At 36.8% G+C, this 17,371-nt stretch overlaps 2 protein-coding genes across 2 annotated transcripts; both read left to right on the forward strand.

Moving 5' to 3' along the window:
* The first annotated feature begins 512 nt into the window (after positions 1 to 512).
* Positions 513 to 5,671, forward strand: LOC130989777 (mannosyl-oligosaccharide 1,2-alpha-mannosidase MNS1). The gene is made up of 14 exons (XM_057913882.1): positions 513 to 905; positions 1,705 to 1,752; positions 1,837 to 2,016; positions 2,105 to 2,217; positions 2,674 to 2,739; positions 2,900 to 3,071; positions 3,236 to 3,325; positions 3,609 to 3,733; positions 3,873 to 3,938; positions 4,105 to 4,213; positions 4,307 to 4,405; positions 4,506 to 4,586; positions 4,684 to 4,854; positions 5,127 to 5,671. Exons 1-14 carry the CDS (start codon positions 753 to 755, stop codon positions 5,373 to 5,375), a joined length of 1,722 nt encoding a protein of 573 aa, XP_057769865.1. The 5' UTR covers positions 513 to 752; the 3' UTR covers positions 5,376 to 5,671.
* A 518-nt stretch (positions 5,672 to 6,189) lies between these two features.
* Positions 6,190 to 10,614, forward strand: LOC130989787 (metal tolerance protein C4). The gene is made up of 13 exons (XM_057913889.1): positions 6,190 to 6,862; positions 6,948 to 6,999; positions 7,441 to 7,573; positions 7,679 to 7,734; positions 8,059 to 8,173; positions 8,279 to 8,336; positions 8,431 to 8,549; positions 8,968 to 9,087; positions 9,489 to 9,590; positions 9,675 to 9,747; positions 9,887 to 9,954; positions 10,112 to 10,172; positions 10,271 to 10,614. Exons 1-13 carry the CDS (start codon positions 6,580 to 6,582, stop codon positions 10,405 to 10,407), a joined length of 1,377 nt encoding a protein of 458 aa, XP_057769872.1. The 5' UTR covers positions 6,190 to 6,579; the 3' UTR covers positions 10,408 to 10,614.
* The last annotated feature ends 6,757 nt before the right edge of the window (positions 10,615 to 17,371 follow it).

Genomic DNA, 17,371 nt, shown 5'->3' on the forward strand with positions numbered 1-17,371 from the left:
TTAATGATCCTAATAACGATTTATGAAGTATTAGAATAAAAATAAATATCTAAATTAAAAAAAGATAATGCTAACGATGACTAAATGTGAGTGGTGTTTACATAAGATGCTCACATAAGGTATGTAGCATAACATTCCTCTGTTTTTAGATATTAATGTGGACTGAGGAGTCAACGTGAGCCAGCTTAATTTTTCGTTGACTTGAATAATACAAGTCTACGCTACATTATCCTAATGCAATTGGGCTTTTTTCTGCAAATTATCATACAAAAATCTTTTGTAGTCATACTAATTGTAAATCTATATTATATACAAAGAATTGTATAATACCATCAATTTATAGAATGACGTCTCAAAATCTATATTAATTAATGCAAGTATAATTCCTTTAGATTTTTATGAAGCCGGCTAAAATTTTCCTCGACAATATTTCCTCGAAGTACTGACGTGTCTCCCTCCCATTAGCTACCTTAATTAAGTATTTACTAATATATTAATGGAAGAAAAATCAATCCGTCCCTTCATTTTCATTTTCATTTTTTTGCTATTTCGATATTTTTACCAAATAAAGGAGGTTTATGTCCGCCGGGAGAAAAATCCTCCGCATCGGAAAATCTCAAAGAGGATTGCTCCATTTTCTGCAGATCGCTTTGAGATCTTCTTGATTTCTCCGTTGATTGCTGCTGTAATATCTTAATTTTCAATTGCTGCTGGATTTTTTTCATTTTTCTTTTTTAATTTTGGGGAAAAAGATGGCGAGGAGTAGATCCTCCATCAGCAAATGGAGGTTTCTAAATCCGGCTTACTATCTGAAGCGGCCGAAGCGTTTGGCTTCGCTTTTGATGTTGTTTGTCTGCGCGACTTTAGTTGTGTGGGATCGGCAGACTTTGGTGCACGAGCACGAGGTACATTTTGCATATCTTTTGCATTATTTTTAGGTCGTTTGATTTTGTTTTGATGTGAAGATGGTGATCTGAAGATATCTGGCTGTTTTGTGTTGGATGAATTTTGTAAGTGGGTTGGTGGTCGGGATTTTCTTTGTTGTTAAGGATGTGATGCAAACCTTATGTACGTTTATGCGAATGTTGCTGCTGCTTATATGGGGAGTGTTGCTCTTATGATGCTGATGCAGAGCATGATACGTGTTAAGATAGGGGCATCTTGTTTTCTGTTTAATTGAGCTAACGATTGACTAGTTCAAGAAAATTTCTGTTGATATGGGTGCTTACCAGCTGATGTTTTGGGATCTAATTCGATTAGATTATAAAAGGTGTCTTTTATGTTTGCACTTGTTTGGAAGGTTTAAATGCGAAACCTTTATGTTCTTTTGGGTGTGAAGTTCCAAATTGGAACGTTCTTGTCAAACAAATGGACCTTTTCAGTGACTGGTCAGATCCAGTCTAGTTCTATGATATTTAGATGCTTCATATACTGCTGCTGCTATGATGCTTTAGTACATTCTCCCACAAATTGAGTGAGTTTTATGATTATGTTAGTGGATGCAAGTGCTAATGAGAAGAAAAAAAATTACTTGGTTGGAGCTGTTTCGTAACTGAGTACTAATGTACTACAACAACATGTTGCTTTATGTGTTGGTTTGATTTTGTAGTGAATCTCAATATCTTATCTTTGTCTTGATTCCTTTGATGAAAATAATTACTTGTGCTATTGCTGCAATTAACTGCTTGTTGTATTACTGTCCAGGAAGAGTTGTCTAAATTGACTGATGAAGTCACTCGGTTGCATAATATGGTAGGTGTTTAATTTTCTTAGTTTATCTTTTCTCTTGGTGTCTTGGATGTTACTTTTTTATTGAGATTATTAATCATATTTCAGATTGAAGAATTAAAGGCTGGGCATAGTGTTGTGGAGAATGAAAATGTAATTGCAGAAAGCAGGAAAGTAGATGTTTCTGAAGACCCAATCGACATGGAACGAAGAGGGAAAGTTAAAGATGCCATGATTCACGCGTGGAGTTCCTATGAAAAGTATGCTTGGGGCCATGATGAACTCCAGGTATGTTTTTATTTGAATTTGTGGCTGTTCATGGATATGGTAATGCCTCTACAAATTGATTATACTGATGAGGATTTACGGTTGTCAGCCCCAAACAAAGAATGGTGTTGATAGCTTTGGTGGTCTTGGAGCAACTCTAGTTGATGCTCTAGACACGCTATACATAATGGGATTAGATGAGCAGTTCCAAAAGGCTAGAGAGTAAGTTCAGGATTCCCTTTATGGCCTTTATATTATGAGCAGTTAAGGTGGTTTTTCTATCTAAATATGTAAAGTTGATAAATATTTAGTAGAAACTCAAGCATCCATATAACCAAGCATGCCATCTAATATTAAGATCGATCTGCTGTAGTAGTACATGGCCCTCTCTGGAATAGAAGCGTGAAATCATGGGTTGATCATTACTATTTTTCAGATAGTAAGCATAATTCTGTTTTTCCTTGCACCATTCGGGATTTACATAACCATGTGCTTCTCAATCCGATTCCATAAAGTTGAGGTTTTAATTGGATTAGGGAATTAATGATATTTTAATTCCTTGCCTTTTGTGTTTCTACTTGTGAGAGACTTGACTGAAGTACTCAATTTTTCATGGGAGCAACAAACGTCACTGTTTGTTCCTATTATTCCTTATGCATAGCAATTTTGTTGTTGCAGGTGGGTTGCACAGTCCCTGGACTTTAACAAGAATTATGAAGCCAGTGTCTTTGAGACAACCATAAGGTTGCTTTATAAGGTTTAATATGTCTTTATATTCCTCTAGTTGATTTTCTTACCTGAAGTTGATCTTCAAATCTGCTAATGAATCATAATCATTTCACAAGGAAAAGAAACATTCCTGAATGCTTACTTAAATTGTACTCTTATGTTTGTGACAATCCAGAGTCGTTGGTGGACTTCTCAGTGCATATGATCTATCTGGAGATAAACTTTTCCTTGAGAAGGCAAGGGATATTGCTGACAGGCTGCTGCCTGCATGGGATACTCCTTCTGGCATCCCCTTTAATATTATCAACTTGGCACATGGGAATCCACATAATCCTGGTTGGACAGGGGTAAGTAATTAGTATTTAACTTAGGAATTGCATACTATGTTGCTTTGCTAATAAAAATTATCCGTGATTCATGTTTGTATTTCCATGGTTTGGTTTTATTGAACAGTGCTGCTGAGTTATTTTACAATCTCGCATGTAAGCGACTGACATAATTCTTACTGTAGGGTGACAGCATTCTGGCAGATTCTGGCACGGAGCAGCTCGAATTTATTGCTCTTTCTCAGAGGACAGGGGATCCCAAGTATCAGCAGAAGGTTTCAATCCCTCTCTCTCTCTCTAATACACACACACACACATATTTATACTCGTATAGTAATATCCATCCCGTACTTTACTTATTGACGACCAATGCAGATGGTTATGGAGAGTTAACTATAAATGTAACTTCATTGAAGCATTATTATGATGGGATAGTGCGTTGTGTTCATGGGGTGTAAAACTATATATATGTAATTTCAGGATACTAATGGCAGGCGATCGCTTTCCTGTTAAACCTTGAGAATTTTATTTCCTCAAATTGATTATGTGATGTTTCAGGTGGAAAATGTCATTATAGAGCTAAATAAAACCTTCCCACCTGATGGTTTGCTCCCCATATATATCAATCCACACAAAGGATCTAGATCGTATTCAACCATAACTTTTGGAGCCATGGGGGACAGGTATGTCCTTTTACGGATATGAATTGACACCTCCTATTTTAGAATATATTTTCTTGTCTGAGCACGGATCAATTATGATGGTCAAAGGTGGTTCTATAAGGTTTTCTAACATTTGACGGAAGGACACGGAACTGTGCAGTTTTTATGAATACTTACTCAAGGTCTGGATACAAGGAAATAAGACCAGCACAGTCAAGCATTACAGGTAAATTACCCTAATCCAACAGATGTTTTATTCCACAGAGATACATATTTGTACATATATCACAGGTTTAAAACTATATGTAAGGCCTACAGTTTTGATGCACTTCATGTTTTACTCCTTTCAAGAACTTTCTGAGCAGCCACTGTTAAATATATTCCTAAAACAGGGAAATGTGGGAGACATCAATGATTGGTCTTGAAAGCTTGGTGCGGAGAACAACCCCGTCTTCTTTTACTTATCTCTGTGAGAAGATTGGAACATCTTTAATAGATAAGGTGGATTTTATAGTTTTTGGTATTAATAAGTGCATGATGTTTTCCTAACTTGTTGACTTTCAATAATTGATCTCGTCTATTATACATTTGCAGATGGATGAACTAGCATGTTTTGCACCAGGCATGATAGCATTGGGCTCTTCAGGTTATGCTCCTGATGAAGCCAAGAAATTTTTATCTCTGGCTGAGGAGGTAAACACGCCAAATTCTCACCGAAGCTTCTTGAGTGATAGGCCTGTGAGGTAGAGTGCCATCTACTGTTTTTATTGGATAATTTTGAACATCTTTGCAGCTAGCTTGGACCTGCTATAACTTCTACCAATCTACTCCGACGAAATTGGCTGGTGAAAACTACTTTTTCAATTCAGGGCAGGTGAGAGGATCTTTGATTTACTGTTTCTAAAATATTTCAAGAAATACTGAGTGTAAGGGATAATGTTTCTTTTCTGTTTTGTCTTCTTATATTTTAGGATATGAGTGTTGGAACATCATGGAACATATTAAGGCCGGAGACAGTCGAGTCACTCTTCTACCTCTGGCGTTTGACTGGAAACAAGACATATCAAGAGTGGGGATGGAATATCTTTCAAGCATTTGAAAAGAACTCCCGCACAGATTCTGGATACGTTGGATTAAAGGATGTGAGCATTCTTGACTTCATATAAATATTCTAAATCTTTCTTTTTCCTGTTATTTTAAAACTGAATATTCAGGAATATGCATATTTTCCCTTATGCGTATTATGACTTAGTGTTGCTAGAGCTCTATTTATATGCTTCAGAGTTATCGCTAGCCGTGTTAGGCGTCCTTTATATATGCCTGTCTGCGTTGGCCGTTAAATGCACAAACTACTTGTCTTCTTGAATGGTAATTTTTCCGATCATACCTGACTATTTGGTCTCTCGTTTCCCAGGTTAACACCGGTGTAAAAGATAACATGATGCAAAGCTTCTTCCTAGCAGAGACGCTGAAGTATCTGTACCTTCTCTTCTCACCTTCTTCAGTTATTTCACTTGACGAATGGGTTTTTAACACAGAAGCACACCCTATAAGAATTGTAACCCGGCATGACCATGCCGATGGGAAGTTGGGAGTCTCCGATGGTGACCATCTAGAAACCCGGTCACGTGCCAGGAGAGAAGGCCGTTTCCATGGCAACTAAGGTGACTTTAGATCTATTTCATTGCATATCATATAGGCTATAGCGCGGGAGGCCATAGCTACTAGATGTATTGAGGAGCGCTACAAAATTAATCGAGCATATGAAGAGACATCGAGGTGAAGAATAATATACAGGCTCATACAGATTTCTTTGTGCATTGCTTGGCCTCATAATAGAATAGCTTTTGATTTGTAACATAGAATTTCTAGATAATGTTGATGATTTATGACACCTTTTTTGTATGTTAGTGAGAAATGTTACACAAATCTTGGCAAGAGAATGTATTATTTTGGAGATGGCTAATGTTTCAGAGATTTTCATTGCTTGAAGTTGAATTTATATCTACTTCAACTAAACCATTAATTCAAATCGAATGCCATCACCTTAAAATTTCAACACTTTTGGATTTTGCAGATTGTTTTATTAGGGAAAATCAAAATACTATATTTTGTCACAGTCTTACCCTTTTTTCAATAATGTCAAAATTTTAAAATTTTGGCAAATTAGTAAAAACACTTCAATATTTATTCAGTAGTGTCGTCATACCTAAATTCCGAGAATTGGAAAATCAATGTGGCGCGAAATTTGGGACTCGTGAATTTATTGAAAAAACTATTGTAACATTATATATTAATTTGTCAAAAAATAGATTGCTTTACATTATTTTTAAAAAATGGCAAATTATAGGTTGAGCATAAAAGAGTGGAGGTCAATGTCATGTCATGTCATTTTCTTGGAATAATATATAAATATGTACTATTAGAATGTTTATTTGAAAGTGAAGTTTTAATCGTGATAAAATTTATTAAGCATCATTATTTCTAACAATTATACTACTCACGTACTACATATTGAACAAAATAAAAATAAACAAGATTTTTAATAAGCATGATTTATAAGTCTAATTATATAGCACACATTTTTTTAAGTAGATTTTTGAAGCGTATATATGCCCACAATTTTATAGTGCAATTAAACACTACCAATTTTACTCAGCTGAGAGAGAGTAGTGACTGAAGAATATGCTTTTCCTCCACAACTCCTCCGCCGCCCGCCGCCGGTAAACGTCTGAGCTTGACGGCAAAACCCTAGACTCTTTTCCGCTGGGAAGAAAACCCACGGGCCTCGCATTTGCCCACGTCATGCGTTAGCTGAATTCTCGATTTATTTTAGCTATTACTGTTACTACTATTTTCGAGCAGTAATGCGATCGTCTCTTCTTCTCTCTCGCCTCCGCCATGAACGAAGCCGTCAGTTCCTGTTCCGCTGCACCATTGCTCAGTTTCATGCCCCTCTCTCGTCGCGCGAGCCGGAAAAGGAACATACTAATTTGCAAGAAAACAAAATTGTTAATTCTGATAATGATTTTTCTTGCCCTCATGGGCGCGCTCAACGGCGGCGTTCAGCCGCAATCTCAAATTTCTTAGCGGCGAATTCTATGCCGAGAGTTGTTCCTCCGTCTAACTCGATTTTGCCCTTCACACGAAGTCAGTGAATTTTTTGTTCCTGTTTCTCGCTCTTTGTGGTTTGCGATATTGTGATATTGTAATTTGATAGTGGTATTGTATGCAGGTTTTTTCACGAGGGCTAAAAAGATTGAGAAGATTGCATCTATAGATCATGGGTATTTACTTTTTTGCTTAATCTAGTTTTTCTTGCTTTCGAATTTCTCTCTCTTTTTTTTTTATTGAAGTTGGATAGAGTTTCTTGACTTCCAAAGTTAGGTCATCACATTTTTGGAGTTTGAGGATAAATAGGCAGAATGTGAGGTGGATTATGAAAATTTATTATTTACTTGTGTATAGCTCTAGTGAAGTATCTCTTTAAGCATTCTTGTTGCTTTCCCCACGCCTCTTGAAGGAGTCATGGCAAAAATAGCTTAGGATATCTCTGCTTCCTCAGCTACTTTAGGTGTTTAGCATAGTTCGAACTTCGAACGAACCTCTTCCAGTGTCGGGGATATGGGATGTTCGTTAACCTATTTGAGTTTTTGTTCTGAACGCATCCTCTTCTTTTTACTGGTCGATGTTTTGGTTTGTTTTCTAATATGACATTGTTCCTTTAGCCAGCGAGCAGTCACAACTGCACTCTGGTGCAACTTTCTTGTTTTCTCTCTCAAATTTGGGGTCTGGTTATCCACCTCGAGTCATGTGATGTTGGCGGAAGTTATTCATTCAGTTGCAGATTTTGCAAATCAGGTACTTTGTTTGCTGTCTGAACGACATTCTCACTTTATTGTCAGCGTTTTTACCTACCTATGGTGCTGTGAATTTGATCTATGGTTTCCTTGTTATGACTCGCAGGCTCTTCTTGCTTATGGCTTAAGTAGCTCACGCCGGGCACCAGATGCTCTCCACCCGTAAGGCTTGCTCTGATTCTTCCATCTATATATCGTAAATAAGTTGTTAGCCTCATGCAGAGAGTTTAATGTAAGGTTTGAGGTGTCTAAAAATTATAAGGACCTTTTCCAAGTTTTTTGTAAAAAAATCTCTGTGCTTTTCTTTGTAGTGTACCTTTAAGCCTTGACAAGACTTATCAACTTTAATTGTTTTTGTTTTTTATGTTATTTTTTTGTTTTAGTATTAACTTCTTTTTATTAGATCTATTTTATTATAGTGTAGTAGATTTGTACTTTATACATGTCATGACGTGGGGCTGAATCTTGTTTATAATTATATCTCAGGTATGGTTATTCCAAGGAAAGATTTGTGTGGTCTTTAATTTCTGCTGTTGGTATATTTTGTCTTGGTTCTGGTGCTACGATTGTTCACGGAGTTCAAAATTTATGGACTGCTCAGGTAACAAAACTTTCAAGCTCAATTTGTAACACCAAGTGTTTCACTGCATTGCTTTCTTTATGCTATGAAATGGGGCTTTATTGATTGATATTATTTTCTCTTCAGCCCCCTGAGCACATTGAGTACGCTGCTCTCGTGATTGCTGGTTCTTTCCTTATTGAAGGTATTAGTCTTTGTTATTTGCTAAGACTCAGAGAGCTTCTATCGTTTATCTGCCATTTCCACATTTCCTTCTGAGTGAAGTGAATCTTTCTCAGGTGCTTCCCTCATTGTTGCCATCCATGCTGTTAGGAAAGGTGCCGCCGCAGAAGGAATGAAAGTGAGGGACTATGTCTGGCGTGGTCACGATCCAACAGCTGTTGCTGTCATGACAGAGGTGATGGCTTGTACATTTTTAGCCATTCCTGTCTTTTTTGTGACTTCAAAATTTATACTACATTAGAATACCAAATTTTCTTAGTGTAATGCCTGGGAATATTTTGAATGACAGTTATATTTCAGTACAATGTATTTGCTTATGCTTGATAACATTGATTAAAGTTTAATTTAATCAACTTGACGGATATAATATGACAATGGAGTCATGGAGATCATACATAATTTGCTATCTTCTTCTCAACTAAACTGAATGAAATAGAGAAAAGGAAGACTTTTGAATAAAAAATCTAGCAGTCCTTAGACGCTACTGCTAAAAGTTTAACCTTATGTACAATATTTAGGGAGACATTCTTCTCAAGCTATTTACATGCTTTTAAACCCCTTCTAATGAATGTTAAATCATGTGCATGGTTCAGGATGGTGCTGCTGTTACTGGCCTTCTCATTGCCGGTGCATCGTTGGTGGCTGTGAACACCACAGGGAATGCAATTTATGATCCTATTGGTTCAATCATCGTAGGAAACCTTTTGGGAATGGTAATGTGTTCATTGATTTTTCTGCTACAGACCATAAATGTCAGTATCTTTTAACAAACTTCACCGTATGAGCTGCCTATTCTGAAGTTTTGAAGAGATAACTGCATGTTTCGGTTGAAAAGAAAGTGTTTGGAACTATTTCTTTCTATAAAAAATGGTTATCAGGGCGTAGTCGAATGGAATTAGTTTTGTTTCAATGAAGTGCTGCTTTAAGTAACATTGCCACTTCTCTACAATAGACGACGTGTTCTGACGAGTGTCAATCAGACATTTTCTTTAACTCTTCAATGTAATTATTAGAATCTTGCAGTGTGATTGTACTTTCTTTTTGCGTCGAGCTTGCTGATACGTTGAAGAATGGTGCCTTTCTTGGACCTAACTCAATGACAAATATAATGCAGGTTGCAATATTTCTGATTCAGAGGAATCGTCATGCTTTGATTGGCAGAGCGATTGATGATAATGATATGAAAAGAGTGCTCCATTTTCTTAAAAATGACCCGGTACCGCCTCATGTCACGCCCACGTTGCTAATTTGTTACGAACAACAGATTTTTAGTGTTTACAACTGACGTTTCCTGCTGTAGGTTGTGGATTCAGTGTACGATTGCAAAAGCGAGGTGATTGGACCAGGGTTTTTTAGATTCAAGGCTGAAATAGGTGACAGATTGAACCATATGTTCACAATTCATATAACTTTTGGCACTACAAAAGTTGTTGGAATTGCATAAAATAAAAGTTTTCTCACTTCCCCCAAATGCCTCGAACTCAATTGTATTATCATATGATCTTGTTGCAGACTTCAATGGCGTGGTATTGGTGCAAAACTATCTGAGCAGAACTGGCCGCGAAGAGTGGGCTAAACAGGTAACTCCATTATTATTTTCCCTCGATCAATCATATTCAATAGCAAGTTGCTATACCGTTGATTCAGCTGAGCCCTTCTTCTTCTACTCATGTTTTGGGCATAAATGATAACTTCACTGGTTCATCAACCAATGTGTTTGTTCATGTCATGAAACAGTTCCGGGAGGCTGCCAAGGAAAACGATGACTCTACAATGTTCAAGATCATGTCAAACTACGGTATGGGATGTCGATAAAAAGGCAACTATTCTTAGATAACTAACATCATAGAGTGCAGAAGGTTTAAAAAATAAATGTGAAATTGTGTATAATGACAGGTGAGGAAGTGGTGACAGCTCTTGGAAGTGAAGTCGATCGCCTAGAAAAAGAGATTCAAGAAATTGTTCCTGGTATTAGGCATGTTGATATTGAGGCACACAATCCTATTGTTCCTCCTTCACCTCCACCACCATAGTTGCTCACATTCTTGCTTTCTTTTACAAATTGTAACCATATATGGAATCTCTTCACCAAATCATATACTATTATATGTTGGCTTTTTGGGCTATATGAGAGAGGGGGATGTGAATAGTACTGGGATCTTTCTTGTTAATATAAGTCTTGAGGGCAAATGTTCAGTTTCTGAAAACCAGTTTAATTTGAATTTTAGTTTCTTACTATAGTCTGGTTTTGCTTTACCATATTTGTATTTTTTTCCTACACTTGTTATACCTTTCAAAACTTGTAGCAATAGTAATTGATTTCATCCTACCAAATCCAAATTTTAAGCATCAAACTGATATTTGGATGCCGTAGCAATCCAAATTTAAACATCCAATAAATGTGCGTAGAATTGTGATCGCTAAATATATAAAAAATTGTTTTTACAATTTTAAATGATCATAACTTATTTATTTTAAAACCATTTTTTTATATATTAAATTAAAGCATTTGTTGCGCATTTTAACTTTTTCTTGGGACGAAATTGTGATATTTAACTTACGATATATATTGAATGTATTTTTATTATCAAAATAAGTATTTTTTTACAAAAAAAAATTATATATACGGAATAGAAGAAAATAAACTACTAATTCATGTTTGACCAATAAACTAAAAATAATCATGTTTCACCAATATTAATTGCTGAAATTAACTTCTAAGAAAATCAACATCAAAATTATACAAAATTGCCATCAAAATTGATTTCAGATCGAAATTATATTTTGAATATATTATAGATATCTTGTTAAAAACAAAAATAATGAAAAATAAGCAAAACATAAAGTTATAAGGAAAAATCGTGTGTTGAATATTGTGACATTGGACAAGCGCTAAAAAAATATTGTGACATCGGATGAAGTTGCGAGGCAGCGTGGGAAAAAAACCAATATATTTTCTTTTTCTTTGGATTCAGGACGAGAGAATTGAGTATTGAACTAACTCCAGTTATTAAGAAGATGAATAGCGTCAAACTAAAAGATTTGTGGTAAATTAATTTATTAAGTAAAATAACATTATCATCAGTCGGAGGACTCGAGATGCTTAAGCTGATGCATTTTCCAAATTTGTGTTGGTGCAGTAAGTTCCTCATAGGAAATTGATTGAAGAAGGGATTTGGGGGGAGTTCAAGTTCATCAATTGAAAACTCATGGAGATACAACGGTAAAGTCAGTGTCCTCAACAATATCATCATAAAATCCATGACAACGACCAACTAAAAAAGATAGGCATCACGGACACTCTCATCTAAACTCATTTGGGGAAAAACAATGTGGCGTTGCTTATTTCTGCCTTGAGGAAAATGTTGCCTTCAGACATAATATAACCTCTGCTTTTCAGCTTCTTTCAAAGATACATCTCTCTGTAGATCATGCATTTTGCACTACTTTATATTCCCAAGTTTCCCCAACTCATTAACTAGAATGAGGTTTATGTCAACTAGCTCCTTCACATACTCTTTTGGCAATTGTTGAATTTTCAAGCTTTTATTGATAACAGGTTTAAGAAATCCTTCATAAACCCATCGCTTGATGAGATCTGAGACTGATTTTCTCATCTTCCCCAAACACTCCCATATACATAAAGCAAGGCTTCAGATAGGCATGCAAATGGTCATAGCTCAGTTTCAATATACTCTCAACCAATGATCATCACTCTCAGAATTCACTATTGAGCTTAAATTTTTCTCTATGTGCTCCCAATATTTCAGTGTAAGTTCGGACTTTGCCAAAAGACCACCAATCACAGCAATCGACAAAGGAAGTTCATTACACTTTTCCACAATTTTCTTTCCAATTTCCTCGAGTTGAGGAAAAAAAACCTCATCCCCAAATACTGTTTTGGAGAACAAATTCCAGCTACTAACATCATCTAAAAATCTCATACCAGCCAAGTTTGACAGCCTAGTTGTTACGATTATTCGACTCCCATCATTGTAATCGGGAAAGAAAAACCTCATCTTGTCCCACATCTCTACACTCCGCATATCATCCATTATAATAAGATTCCTCCTGCCCGATAAATATTGTGCAACTTTTCTCCCACCCGAATCTCGACTTACATGGTGAAGAACTTCTCTAACATTATAAGTTTGAGAAATTGTAGCCCAACCACAAATATCAAAATGCTCCTTAACAAGTGGATGCTCAAATATATGTCAGGCAAGAGTGGTCTTACCAATCCCGCCCATCACACGTCGTCAAAGCCCACCATTATGCTTTCCTTCACAGTGGAAGACGACGTCAAGGAGCCAGCCTGAGCCGAGGAAACCTTTCTCTGCACCTGCAGTCTCCATGGCTTCTTTCTTCATCTGATCCATTTCTTCTATCACCTTTTGTACATCTTGATACAAGTTGATCTGTTCATCATCGTGATTTGATGAGTCATTTTTCGGATGAAGAAACAGCTGATTTTGGCTTCTTTGGATCTGCTCTGCTGAACCTTCTCCAAAATATGAGATTCAATAGCATCTTTGGTTTCTTTCGATCTGCTCAGCTGAGCCTTGTGCACAACATGTGATTCGATAGCATCTTCAGCCGCATAAGCTGCATCTGCGATACGCATCTCCAGTGGATCAGCTTCATCTCCGTCAGCAACAGGAGACTTATAACCTTCAAGAAATTTCGGTTAGAGATTGAGCTTGGTGTTTGTCAAGAGAAATCGGTGGGGAAGGATGGTTCTCGATATCATCGATGATATGCATGAGAGAAACCAAGGCTGCATAGGCCGCCATGAACAATCTTAGTTGAAGGAAAAATTACAATGTAGTTTAGCTTTAGCAAAAGCAATGTAGTGTAACTCACAATGGCTAGCTTTCTTCTACCTTTCACAGTTATATTACTGCCAACAGCTAAGATAAGGTAAAATATGTTGGTTGGCCCTACGGTTTACTAGCTGTTTGACGTCGCCTAGTTATTCTTTTTAATATTTTATTTATTTTATTATTCTTTTTAATATTTTATTTATTTTATTATAGTATTATTTTGATTGATCTATTAATTAGGTAGTTGATTCGCAGTATTTATATTTTGTTTGGAATTCTATCTTCATCTTTATTCCTTTAAAACACAAGGATTCATCTTCAACCATAATTTGTTCGGATTTTATAATTATTTTTTGTTTTTAATTCTTAATTTAGTTAATAATTAATTAACTAAATATTGCATTTATTTCTTCTTCTCTTTTTATCATGACTTTACTGTATCACTGAAAGAAGAATGCTAAATTATTTGATGATTTAGCATTCTCTATTATATTATGTCTTGTTATGAAGATTAAGGGTTTGTATAGATTATTTTATTTTATTAAGTTCTGAATATTGAGGAAATATATATACATAAGGAAGGGCTAGACTAAAAATAGTTCTTAAATAAAAAAATATAAATTAGCTAAACTGTCTGAATTTTATGTAGAACGCGTATGAATTTGCTGTGTAAATTTCAGAATTTTGAAAATTAAAATTTTCGCTATTTATGGAATTCGAACTCAAGATCATGAATTTATCCAACAAAGTGATGAATCAACCGTAAACCTTAATGATCTAAAAGCTAAAAATGATGCATATTTTTTATTTTAAAATGCATTTTTATTTTAGCTCACCCTTATATCCATGTACTCACCCTTATATACATGTACGCTTGAAATGTCAGCCCTTAAACCCATTGAGTAGGCCCAATGAGCCCAAAGCCACCCAATAGAAAAAGGAGTGGGTCGGATCAGATTGCTAGAAAATAGGGTCGTTATTTGATAGCCTAGCCCAAATAAAGTTAGACGGGCCAACTTATAGATGAAATACGTGATGTTTATTTTTTTCTTTTTTAATTTTTTTAAAGATATCAATAATAGTTTCTACTTTCACTTTGTAATGACTCAAATTACCAAGTGACCTACGCTTCATTGTCGATATAATACGAGATGTTGTTTTTTTTTTTAAAAAGATTGAGCTAAATGTTGTTACTATAGTACTCCTCCATCCCATTGGACTTGTCCCATTTGGTTTCGGCACGGTTATTAAGGAGAGTATTAATAGTGTTAAGTGTGTAGATAAAGTAGAAGGGAGAAGGAGAGAGAAAGTGATAAAGTAGAAGGGAGAAGGAGAGAGAAAGTGATAAAGTAGAAGAGAGAAAATGATAAAGTGATAAAGTAGAAGTGTTATTTATAAAAATGAGACAAAATCAATGAGACAAACAAAAAAGGAATACGAGATAAGATCAATGGAACGGAGGGAGTATTTCCCTTGTTATTTTTGTTCTACATGATTAGTTGAGACGAGAGATATTAATTTGGAATATTTGGGCATTTTTGCAGTATCAAACAAAACAAATGGAATATGACAACTTGCCAACTTGCAATGCTTTCCAAAACTAATTTCACATCTACCAACTTATGAATCTATACATATTGCAACTAGGAATGCAACTTGGCCATTTCCAAGACTATCCACAGTTTTGAACCTACTCAGAAAGCAGAAAGTTTGGCACCAAAAATACGACAAATAAAGATTGATTGCTAACCATTGAGTTAGTATAAGAAGCTAAATAAGTCTATCAAATTCTTATCAAAATTCTCATAATTATACTCTATTTCCCTTCATCTGATATCGATCATGGCGGCCTACGCAGCCTTGGTTTCTCTAATGCATATCATAGACGGCATCGAGCGTCATCATTCCCCTCCAATTTCTCTCGACAAACAACAAATTCAATCCCTCACTGAAAATGTCACGTTCTTGCAGGAGTTTCTCGAAGCTTATATCTCCCCTGTTTCCGACGGCGACGAAGCGGATCCATTGGAGATGCGTATTGCAGATGCAGCTTACGCAGCTGAAGATGCCATCGAATCTCATATTTGTTGGAAATATGGTTTTAATGCCATATCTGGAAATTATTATTTAATTAAATATTTATTATTTAATTAAAATAATGATTGTATGTTAATCTACATCTCGAGTAGATCAACGTGATATACTTGAAGTCTCAAAACCGATTTCCGATGAGTGAGATATTGTATGTCAAAGTTTGGATGTTGAAGAGGGAAAATAAATGCTATCCCACATTGGAAAACATAGAGATGTTTTTCATGTATAAGAATAGCAAAGCACATGGAGTTGATAAATTGACTTGTGGGCTTGCTAGTGGGCTTGATCTAAGTACTAGCCTCGCGCGCACACACACACGCGCGCCGCCGCCGACGATCGATCGGACGGACGGACGGACGACGACGTGTACCCGGATCGTGTACCCGGATCTAACAATCGCAAGAAGATTATTTCTCTGCCGTTGATACACGTTCGAGAAATGGCTCACACCGACGTCAATATGGATGGCTCCACCACCTCTGCAACCATCGGTTCAACCACGTCGTCAATATTTTCCTCGTTTGCATCAACGGGGGCTTCATCGTCAACATCTAGAACTATTGGTCTTGCCGAGAAACCATCAACGTTCTCAGGCAAGAACTTCAAATATTGGCAAGAGAAGATGCTATTCTACCTCACAACCGTGGGGTTTGCCGGATTCTTAATGGAGGATAAACCTCCAACCCCGAGTGAAGGGGAAGGGGAGACAAGCCAAGAAATTCGTGCCGAATATTTGAACTGGTGTCGCGGCGACTACTTGTGCCGTAACACCGTTCTCATGTCTCTGGACGAACGGCTCTACCGTGTTTTCAAGGTTCATGAAACCGCGAAACAATTGTGGGAGGCCCTTGATCTAAAGTATCAAGTGGACAAGGCGAATACTACCAAGTATGTCGTTGCCAAATGGTTGGAATATAAAATGGTTGACTCCCGACCATTGATGGACCAAGTGGAAGAGTTCCAAAATCTTTCACATGAGGTTCAAGCCGAAGGGATGCCCTTGGCGGATGCATTGCTCGTTGCAATCATCATAGAGAAATTACCTTCTAGTTGGAGGAAATTTCAAAACCTTTTGAAGCATGAGCGCTCGGAGATGTCCGTGCCGATATTAATATCCAAGCTTCAAATGGAGGATCACGTGAGAAGTCGTGATCAAAAGGGAAAAGCTCCAATGGAGGCAAAGGCCAATCTCACCGAGAAAGGCGGCCCCTCCAACAAACGTGGTCGCCCTAACCCTAATAATAAGGGTAAAGGGAAGCAAGGCGGACATCAACCATCAAAGTTTGATGGTGTATGTTATAATTGTGACAAACAAGGTCACATGGCTAAGGATTGCCGCAAGCCAAAGCGGAAGAAGGCAAAGAGCAATGTGAACAACGTCGAGAAGGACTTCGACGATTGGAACCACGATGACTTTGCTGCCATGATATCCGAGGTGAATCATGTGGAGAATCCGAACGCTTGGTTCGTGGACACCGGCGCTACCGTCCATATATGCATAAATCGTGAGTTGTTCCACAACTACAAAGAAGTGGAAAACAAAACGATAATGGAGGCTAGCGAACGGACATCCCAAGTCCTTGGCATGGGAGATGTGATTCTTCAACTCACGTCGGGCGTGGAGATCACATTAAAAGACGTATTACACGTTCCAACTGTCCGAAAGAATTTAATTTCGGGCTTTAGGCTTACGAATAAGGATTTTGAATTGTTTTTCAAATCTGACTATGTTGTAATACGCAAGTGGGGAAAGTTCCTAGGGAAAGGCTATGCCTCCGAAGGACTTTTCAAACTTGGTGTAAGAGCTTGTAAGCCTGCCAAGGCTAAAATCAATAAAGATGCATCAACTTCTTCTGCTTACTTGATTGAGTGTTCTGATTTATGGCATTGTAGACTTGGACATGTTAATCTAAATGCTATAAAGAGATTAGTAAAAATGAATTTACTAAAAGTTGATGAATACAACTCACAAGAAAAATGTGAAGTTTGTGTTGAAGCCAAAATGGCTAAGTTACCGTTTAAATCGGTAAAAAGGTGCACTCAACCATTGGAACTTATTCACACCGATGTTTGTGATTTA

This window comes from Salvia miltiorrhiza, chromosome 1 (genome assembly GCF_028751815.1).
Source record: "Salvia miltiorrhiza cultivar Shanhuang (shh) chromosome 1, IMPLAD_Smil_shh, whole genome shotgun sequence".
In the NCBI taxonomy this organism is placed as follows: domain Eukaryota; kingdom Viridiplantae; phylum Streptophyta; class Magnoliopsida; order Lamiales; family Lamiaceae; genus Salvia; species Salvia miltiorrhiza.

Coding starts and splice junctions, on each gene's coding strand:
- LOC130989777 (XM_057913882.1), top strand. CDS start 753: ATGGCGAGGAGTAGATCCTCCATCAGCAAATGGAGGTTTCTAAATCCG. Junction 906..1,704: donor CTTTGGTGCACGAGCACGAG/GTACATTTTGCA, acceptor ATTACTGTCCAG/GAAGAGTTGTCTAAATTGAC. Junction 4,587..4,683: donor ACTTTTTCAATTCAGGGCAG/GTGAGAGGATCT, acceptor CTTATATTTTAG/GATATGAGTGTTGGAACATC.
- LOC130989787 (XM_057913889.1), top strand. CDS start 6,580: ATGCGATCGTCTCTTCTTCTCTCTCGCCTCCGCCATGAACGAAGCCGT. Junction 7,000..7,440: donor ATTGCATCTATAGATCATGG/GTATTTACTTTT, acceptor TTGTTCCTTTAG/CCAGCGAGCAGTCACAACTG. Junction 9,748..9,886: donor TAGATTCAAGGCTGAAATAG/GTGACAGATTGA, acceptor ATCTTGTTGCAG/ACTTCAATGGCGTGGTATTG.